Here is a 9558-nt window from a genome sequence, read left to right as displayed (position 1 = left end):
ACCTGCACAGGATCAGTACATCCGAACATCACACCTGCGGGACAGGTACAGGATGGCAACAACAACTGCCCGAGTTACACCAGGAACGCACAATCCCTCCATCAGTGCTGACTGTCCGCAATAGACTGAGAGAGGCTGGACTGAGGGCTTGTAGGCCTGTTGTAAGGCAGGTCCTCACCAGACATCAAAGGTAACAACGTCGCCTATGGGCACAAACCTACCGTCACTGGACCAGACAGGACTGGCAAAAAGTACTCTTCACTGACGAGTTGCGGTTTCGTCTCATTTCGTCGGATTCGCGTTTATCGTCTAAGGAATGAGTGTTACACCGAGGCCTGTACTCGGAAGCGGGATCGATTTGGAGGTGGAGGGTCTGTCATGGTCTGGGGCGGTGTCTCACAGCATCATCGGACTGAGCTTGTTGTCATTGCAGGCAATCTCAATGTTGTGCGTTACAGGGAAGACATCCTCCTCCCTCATGTGGTACCCTTCCTGCAGGCTCATCCTGACATGACCCTCCAGCATGACAATGCCACCAGCCATACTGCTCGTTCTGTGCACGATTTCCTGCAAGACAGGAATGTCACATTTCTGCCATGGCCAGCGAAGAGCCCGGATTTCAATTTCATTGAGCACCTCTGGGACCTGTTGGATCGGAGGGTGAGGGCTAGGGCCATTCCCCCCAGAAATGTCAGGGAACTTGCCTTGGTGGAAGAGTGGGATAACATCCCACAGCAAGAATTGGCAAATCTGGTGCAGTCCATGAGGAGGAGATGCACTGCAGTACTTAATGCAGCTGGTGGCCACACCATACACTGACTGTTCATTTTGATTTTGACCCACCCTTGTTCAGTGACAGATTATTCCATTTATGTTAGTCACATGTCTGTGGAACTTGTTCAGTTTATGTCTCAGTTGTTGAACACAAACTACAACAGCCTGAGGTCACCGTAAAGAACAACGCTCAAACAAAAGAACATGCACTTGTTCATACAAAAGGAAACTAATTTCCCTTTATTTTATTTCACTGTAATGGGATTTTATTCAGAGGCACACACACATTATCAGCTGATCATCATCATCACCTCTAATGTTTACCTCTAAGATTATAAGATTCATAGGAACATACAGGTGTGGTTTCCAGGTGTGGTTTCCAGAGAGGGAAAGTTTGGTGCCTCTGCAGAAGGCCTACATCTGTCATTGTGATAAAATACCCTTCATTCACTATGGTCACAATGATAGCATGACACAGACTGGCTTGGGGGAACTCCATGTACTGCAAACACTGAGAAAATGACCAAGAGAGGTAACTCTCGTGTTTGTTGAGAAAGTCATGTTTTACACACAGTTCAGCTATCATTCAATGCCTGCCTTTTCACCTTCAGCGGGAACTTGGACAAAAAGGTGGAATGTTGTGCCCAGTCTGAAACTATCCCCTAGTTCCTACTCCTGGATACTCCTAAAAAGTTATCGTAACACTGGTTAGTTGGGTGTGTGTGCTGTTCTGTGTGCTCATGTTCCTAAAATCTCATGGCAAAACCACTATCTTCTTCTCCAGCTTCTGTACAGGGAAGATGAACCTCCTCATGACATCGTCAAGGTCCTCCAGAGCAAGCTGAGCATGGAGCACTGTGACATCATCAGTGTCTGAGCGCACCACCCACTTCAATGCCCGGTACAGGTCCAGCAGAACATCACTCAGGACCTGGGAGATTAAGAGAGACAAGAAAAGGTGAGAGAAAAATATGGAGGGAGAGAGATTAGAGGGATGTATACAGAACTGAATAAGAGAGTGATCTCACAGAGCCATAATGAGTGTGGTGTAGGTAGGTGATCAGTGTTCCTGGGAGCACAAGGTAGACACAGGTCTTCAGCCATCAGCTGTTTCTTCTCAATCACCAGGTTTGAGTCATCAGGTTTAAGGTCATGTCTGGTCTACCTAACTGATATTTTCACATGGACTCAGTGTTATTGCCACCACAACAGCTGCACACACAGCTACATCAATTAACCAAATGACAGGACTGAGAAAGGCCTGAGAAACTTAACCAAGGGAAAAGTGTGTTGTGAAGACCAGTTACAGATTTGAAAAGTCATACGACCAAAAGACAGCTAACTAGATATTGGCTAGCCTAGTCGAGAACCAGGCATCTCTAAATCGGTAAGCCTGGTCAAGTCAATGGCAGAAAGTAGCTCCAATGGGTTGGAAACCCGGTGTAAAATCAGTGGGGGGAGGATCCTTGACATGTAACATTCAGTCAAAATGTAGCGACTGGACCATTCTAGCTGTTTCGGCTAATACAAAATTCTTCAGACTTCCAAAAGGAGTGGACAACGTGGTTTGGAGCTATGCTACGCGGGACTAGATATTGGCCTATACGAAGGAATCAAATGGTCAGTAATGCAAAGGTCGGACAAGCAGCCTAGATAGAATGGAGAGTGAATAACCCTATAAAACAAGGGGGTAAAGTTAACAGGTTCTTTGTCCAGACTGTACTGACCCTTAGCAACACATCAGTGTCCAGTCCTGAAGTTAGAGAGTTAGCTGTTCTTTGTATTCAGCGTTTGATTCTCTGGTTGGACAGAGAGTATGTCATACAAGATGAGCATGGACTTTCCCCAGATAACATGGTTGTTACAATGCAAGTCAAAACAGGATGCTTTTACTAAGTCTCCTTCCTGTTCTTGGTGAGAATTTGCCAACAGTCTGTAATCACACTGTGGAGCATGGTGACACAAGATTAGAGGACCAATTGTTTCAAAGAACAGGCTCTGAACCGATTCTACTGTTGAACACACCTAATGTTTTCACACTTCTACTAGTGTTTTCAGTATGCCGGCCAGTGTAGAGCACCAGAGGTGATAATATGGACATTGTTTTCTTCCTCCACAGAAAGGGTTCCTCTACTAGCCTATATTGTTTTCAGGAATGCCCATATTTGCTGTACACATTCTGAGGCCCTGGCTACACAGGGATATTGTCTACATGACATCCCTGAACCTTTGGCCTTTTGGGTCTACTGATACAATGAAACTAAGTTTACACACACAAACATTTTCACACACGGTTAGCAGAGAACCAACTATTGAGAGATCAAAAGAACCAGTATTGCCTGTAACCCCTTGAGACTTTTGCCCAATGTTTTTGTGTACAGACCCTCCTTCAATCAATTTAAGATATGGGACTCTCAAAATTCAGAAAGTGTCACAGCATTAAGGCACAATTTGAAGACTTTCCCAGACAACTCATCAACAGTGGCCAGTCCCATCACACATTGTGGAAAATCCCTGGCTCTTATCATCTATCAGTTCTGTATTAGTGTGGCCTCGCCATTAGAGCCTGACCAATATATCGGTTCGCTGATATTATCAAACAATATTGGCTTGTTAACGATCTCGGAGGATATTTCCACAGATAAAAAAGGGAATCTCATGCTTATCTGAACACTTGTGGCCATTCTCATAATGTGTCAATATTGTCACAATGTAAGAAATGAACATTTGAAGCATATTTCTTTGACAATTGCTCTTTTGGATGGCAATTTTGAGAAGCCTGTGTGGACAAATTTTACTTATTAATTTTCCCGCTGTAAAACAGTATATCAGCAGATATCGGTATCTGTAAGTTTTAACCCCCAAAAAAACATTGGAATCAGTCCAAAACCCCCATATCAGTCGGGCTCTGTTCTCCATAAGCAGACTGATAACTCAGTTTAAACAATCAGGTTAGGGGGGGTGGAGGGGCATCTACCAATGGAAACCAGTGTGAGTCACAGTGGCACAGACTGGCACCAAGGTAACATACCTACCACATCAAACACATACCTACTACATCAAACACACACCTCCTGAGTGTGGAACCAGGATGGCCACAGTGCAATGAAATCAGTTCTTGTGGAAGCAAACCTACTATACCTGATTCACATGCTCTAGGGTCACAGAGTGCAGCACACACCAAAATACTAACTAAAAATATCCTGCCTGGGCAGTAACTCCATATTTATAACCGTGCATGACATAATAACAGTTGAATTCAGGGAGCTGTACTGTGGAACACTGGTACTTGCTGTAAACTGTGGTGTGTGTATTGAAGGTTGTGTGAGTGAGAGAATCATGATGTCTACAGAAAGGTATTCAGGGATAAACGATAAAAGGTGGCTTTCAGACTGGTGTTCCAAATAAGGGAAGAGGAAAAGACAGATCCACTGTTTTCTTTAACTGCTTTCACATAGGAGTTACGGTATTTTGCCTGTAAAAAAAAAAAGAAGGGCAATGTTTCTTTCTCCCCCTTAAAACAGGCCTACTTTTATCACATTCTTGCCTGCATACACTTTTTATACCTCTCGTGTGCATGCCGGGGTTGAGTGGTAGTAGTGGTGTGCAGATGTGGGAGGGTGTCTATTTCAAAAAATCAATTTAGAATATACACTACCGTTCAAAAGTTTGGGGTCACTTTGAAATGTCCTTGTTTGACAGAAAAGCATTTTTTTTGTCCATTAAAATATCAAATTGATCAGAAATACAGTGTAGACATTATTAATGTTATAAATGACTATTGTAGCTGGAAACGGCTATTTTTTAAAATGGAATATCTACATAGGCATACAGAGGCCCATTATCAATAACTATCACTCCTGTGTTCCAATGGTACGTTGTGTTAGCTAATCCAAGATGATCATTTTAAAAGTCTAATTGATCGTTAGAAAACCTTTTTGCAATTATGTTAGCACAGCTGAAACCTGTTGTCCTGATTAAAGAAGCAATAAAAGTGGCCTTCTTTAGACTAGTTGAGTATCTGGAGCATCAGCATTTCTGGGTTCGATTACAGGCTCAAAATGGCCAGAAACCAAAAAGGTGACTCTGGGATGCTGGAGCCAGAAACCGAAGAACCAAATAGCCTATACAGACGGAGATTCAGTGAAACAAAATCACATTGATTGATTATCAGACAAGTCAGTGAGTGAAGTCACAGGGTTTTGGTTGGGAGTAGGCCTAGGCTACTTACTAAGCAACCGCGAGAAGAGCAAAGTAATAAACTTGTTAAACTACATAACATAGCAAAATGTTCTAATAAATTAAACAAGATGATCATGGGCAGCATTCACCTCAACTTACCATTTCCCATCCCAATATCCCAATTGTAGCCTAACTAATATTCAAACCGAGATTTTTCGAAGTCACCGACCTAGCCATCGCTGATCCTCTTTTCATTTTCCTTTGGTTTTGTCTTCCATCACACCTGGTTCCAATCCCATCAATTACATGTTGTGTATTTAACCCTCTGTTCTCCCTCATGTCCTTGTCGGTGATTGTTTATTGTAAGTGCTTGTGCACGTCTGTCCTGGTGTGCGTTGGGTTATGTACCAATTTATTTTATTCTATTTTCAGGTGGGTTTCATTAATAAACTGCGCTGTTGGAAAAACAGTTATTTCTCTCCTGCGTCTGACTTCTCTGTTGCCAGTTCGCACCCCTTACAGAATCACAGACCCAAACTATGGAGTCAGCAGGAGCAGGTACTCCGGGTATAGGGGTGGAGGAGCGTGTCCAGGAGCATGCAGCAATGCTTCACCATCTTGGCACCGCCATAGACCGTGTTGTCCGGACAATGAACCGCTGGGAGAGACAGGGAGTTCTTCCAGCGCCTCCACCAGCACCACCGGGGTCTCCCCCAAGAGCCCCTCTTCCGCTTGGTCCCAGTCGGATTCATCTCTCCTTGCCCCAGGAGTACAACGGGAAGGCTGCGAACTGCCAGGGGTTCCTGCTACAATTAGACCTATACCTGGCCACCGTCCACCCGGCTCCATCGGGCCGTGAGAGGGTGTCCGCCCTCGTCTTGTGCCTCACCGGGAAAGCCCTGGAGTGGACCAACGCCATGTGGAGAGAGGGAGATGCGGCGTTGGACCAGTTTGAGGAGTTCACCCGCCGTTTCCGGGCAGTCTTCGACCACCCGCCCGAGGGTAGAGCGGCAGGTGAACGCCTCTTCCATCTGAGGCAGGAGACGAGGAGCGCCCAGGAGTTCGCCCTGGAGTTTAGGACCCTGGCTCCCGGTGCGGGATGGAACAACAGGGCCGTGATCGACCATTACCGCTGCAGTCTGCGCGAGGACGTCCATCGGGAGTTGGCCTGCAGAGACACCACCCTCACATTCGACCAGCTGGTAGACCTATCCATCCGGCTGGACAACCTGCAGGCTACCCGCGGACGTTCAGATCGGGTTCTGGTGGTTCCATCCTCTAGGAAACCCTCTCCGATACTCATGGAGCTGGGAGGGGCGGTGCGCAGGGAGACCGGAGGGGGTTCCAGCTCGTGCACCATCTGTGGCCGCAGAGGTCACACTGCCGGTCGGTGCTGGGTTGGTTCCTCTGGGGATCGAGGCAGCAGGCAGGGCGCTCGAGCGTCACCCCAGGTGAGCCGGCACCATTTTCACCCAGAGCCCTCTGTTGCACATATGTTTGTGTTTGTCACTTTCCCTGAGTTTCCCCCGCATTCCCAGCATAAGGCGCTCGTCTATTCAGGCGCGGCTGGGAATTTTATTGATAGAGCATTAGCCCATAGTTTAGGGATCACAATTGTTCCCGTGGATGTGCCCTTCCCCGTTCACGCCTTAGATAGTCGACCATTAGGGTCAGGGTTGATTAGGGAGGTCACTGCTCCTTTGGGCATGGTGACACCTCCTTTGGGGGTCACACGGAGAGAATTAGTCTCTTCCTTATTGACTCTCCTGCATTACCCGTGGTGCTGGGCCTACCCTGGTTAGCTTGTCATAACTCCACTGTTTCTTGGCCACAGAGGGCTCTCACGGGGTGGTCGCGAGAGTGCTCAGGTAGGTGTTTAGGGGCCCGCTCCCGTCCAGTGTCCCGCTGGGTGTCTGTTCGTGGCCGGTTCATCTATTGGGCCCACACGTCACCCTCCTCTGGTCATCCTGGGATCGGTCGGACAGTGCGCTGTTTGAGCGGGAGGTGCTGGCGGCCTACCTTGGCTAAGGACATGAGCGTTTATTTTTCCTCCTGCTTGGTGTGTGCACAGTGTAAGGCTCCTAGGCACCTGCCCAGAGGTAAGCTACACCCCTTACCCGTTCCGCAGCGGCATTGATCGCACCTGTCTGTGGATTTTCTGACTGATCTTCCACTCTCACAGGGTAACACCGCGAACCTGGTCATTGTGGATCGTTTCTCTAAGTTCTGTCAACTCCTCTTTCTGCCCGGTATCCCTACGGCCCTACAGACTGCGGAGGCCTTGTTTACACACGTCTTCCTGCACTGCCTGAGGATATAGTGTCTGATCGGGGTTCCCAGTTCACGTCTAGGGGCTGGAAGGCATTCATGGAACGTCTGGGGGTCTCGATCAGCCTTACTTCAGGGCTTCACCCCCAGAGTAATGTGCAGGTGGCGAGAGTTAACCAGGATGTGGGCAGGTTTCTGCGGTCCTATTGCCAGGACCGGCCGGGGGAGTGGGCGGCGTTTGTGCCCTGGGCCGAGATGGCACAGAACTTGCTCCGCCATTACTCCACTAACCTCTCTTCCTTCTTGTGCGTACCAGGGTACCAGCTGGTTCTGGCGCCTTGGCATCAGGGTCAGACCAAGGTTTCTGCGGTGGACGACTGGTTCAATGATTAAATTTCTATAAAGCAGGCTATATGTGCACCACCAAGTCAGAACAGTAGGCTAAGTTATGAGGGGGAAAGGGACCAAATTATTAGTGTGAGGCACATGGGATACTAACATATTACTACATAACTAACATTTAGTCTTACTTTCTTAGCTACAGTATACAGTGCCGTGCGAAGGTATTCAGCCCCCTTGAACTTTGCGACCTTTTGCCACATTTCAGGCTTCAAACATAAATATATAAAACTGTATTTTTTTGTGAAGAATCAACAACAAGTGGGACACAATCATGAAGTGGAACGACATTTATTGGATATTTCAAACTTTTTTAACAAATCTAAAACTGAAAAATTGGGCGTGCAAAATTATTCAGCCCCTTTACTCTCAGTGCAGCAAACTCTCTCCAGAAGTTCAGTGAGGATCGCTGAATGATCCAATGTTGACCTAAATGACTAATGATGATAAATACAATCCACCTGTGTGTAATCAAGTCTCCGTATAAAATGCACCTGCACTGTGATAGTCTCAGAGTTCCGTTAAAAGCGCAGAGAGCATCATGAAGAACAAGGAACACACCAGGCAGGTCCGAGATACTGTTGTGAAGAAGTTTAAAGCCGGATTTGGATACAAAAAGATTTCCCAAGCTTTAAACATCCCAAGGAGCACTGTGCAAGCGATAATATTGAAATGGAAGGAGTATCAGACCACTGCAAATCTACCAAGACCTGGCCGTCCCTCTAAACGTTCAGCTCATACAAGGAGAAGACTGATCAGAGATGCAGCCAAGAGGCCCATGATCACTCTGGATGAACTGCAGAGATCTACAGCTGAGGTGGGAGACTCTGTCCATAGGACAACAATCAGTCGTATATTGCACAAATCTGGCCTTTATGGAAGAGTGGCAAGAAGAAAGCCATTTCTTAAAGATATCCATAAAAAGTGACGTTTAAAGTTTGCCACAAGCCACCTGGGAGACACACCAAACATGTGGAAGAAGGTGCTCTGGTCAAATGAAACCAAAATTGAACTTTTTGGCAACAATGCAAAACGTTATGTTTGGCGTAAAAGCAACACATCTCATCACCCTGAACACACCACCCCCACTGTCAAACATGGTGGTGGCAGCATCATGGTTTGGGCCTGCTTTTCTTCAGCAGGGACAGGGAAGATGGTTAAAATTGATGGGAAGATGGATGGAGCCAAATACAGGACCATTCTGGAAGAAAACCTGATGGAGTCTGCAAAAGACCTGAGACTGGGACGGAGATTTGTCTTCCAACAAGACAATGATCCAAAACATAAAGCAAAATCTACAATGGAATGGTTCAAAAATAAACATATCCAGGTGTTAGAATGGCCAAGTCAAAGTCCAGACCTGAATCCAATCGAGAATCTGTGGAAAGAACTGAAAACTGCTGTTCACAAATGCTCTCCATCCAACCTCACTGAGCTCGAGCTGTTTTGCAAGGAGGAATGGGAAAAAATTTCAGTCTCTCTATGTGCAAAACTGATAGAGACATACCCCAAGCGACTTACAGCTGTAATCGCAGCAAAAGGTGGCGCTACAAAGTATTAACTTAAGGGGGCTGAATAATTTTGCACGCCCAATTTTTCAGTTTTTGATTTGTTCAAAAAGTTTGAAATATCCAATAAATGTCGTTCCACTTCATGATTGTGTCCCACTTGTTGTTGATTCTTCACAAAAAAATACAGTTTTATATATTTATGTTTGAAGCCTGAAATGTGGCAAAAGGTCGCAAAGTTCAAGGGGGCTGAATACTTTCGCACGGCACTGTATACTGTAGCTAAGAAAGTAAGACTAAATGTTAGTTATGTAGTAATATGTTAGTATCCCATGTGCCTCACACTAATAATTTGGTCCCTTTCCCCCTCATAACTTAGCCTACTGTTCTGACTTGGTGGTGCACATATAGCCTGCTTTATAGAAAT

General features: G+C 46.2%; 1 protein-coding gene across 1 annotated transcript in view; it reads right to left on the bottom strand.

The window, feature by feature from the left end:
• Positions 1–984: 984 nt before the first annotated feature.
• tango6 (transport and golgi organization 6 homolog (Drosophila)) overlaps positions 985–9558 on the bottom strand; it is a 32445-nt gene continuing 23871 nt past the window's right edge. The window contains exon 18 of the mRNA XM_021569556.3: positions 985–1705. Coding sequence (XP_021425231.3) covers positions 1529–1705 — 177 coding nt within the window. The 3' untranslated portion in view covers positions 985–1528. The remainder of the gene's footprint in view (positions 1706–9558) is intronic.

This window comes from Oncorhynchus mykiss, chromosome 2, assembly GCF_057628025.1.
Source record: "Oncorhynchus mykiss isolate SJ-2025 chromosome 2, ASM5762802v1, whole genome shotgun sequence".
NCBI lineage: Eukaryota > Metazoa > Chordata > Actinopteri > Salmoniformes > Salmonidae > Oncorhynchus > Oncorhynchus mykiss.
The sequence above is the reverse complement of the archived record's forward strand: the minus strand, read 5'-3'. Positions and strand labels throughout refer to the sequence as shown.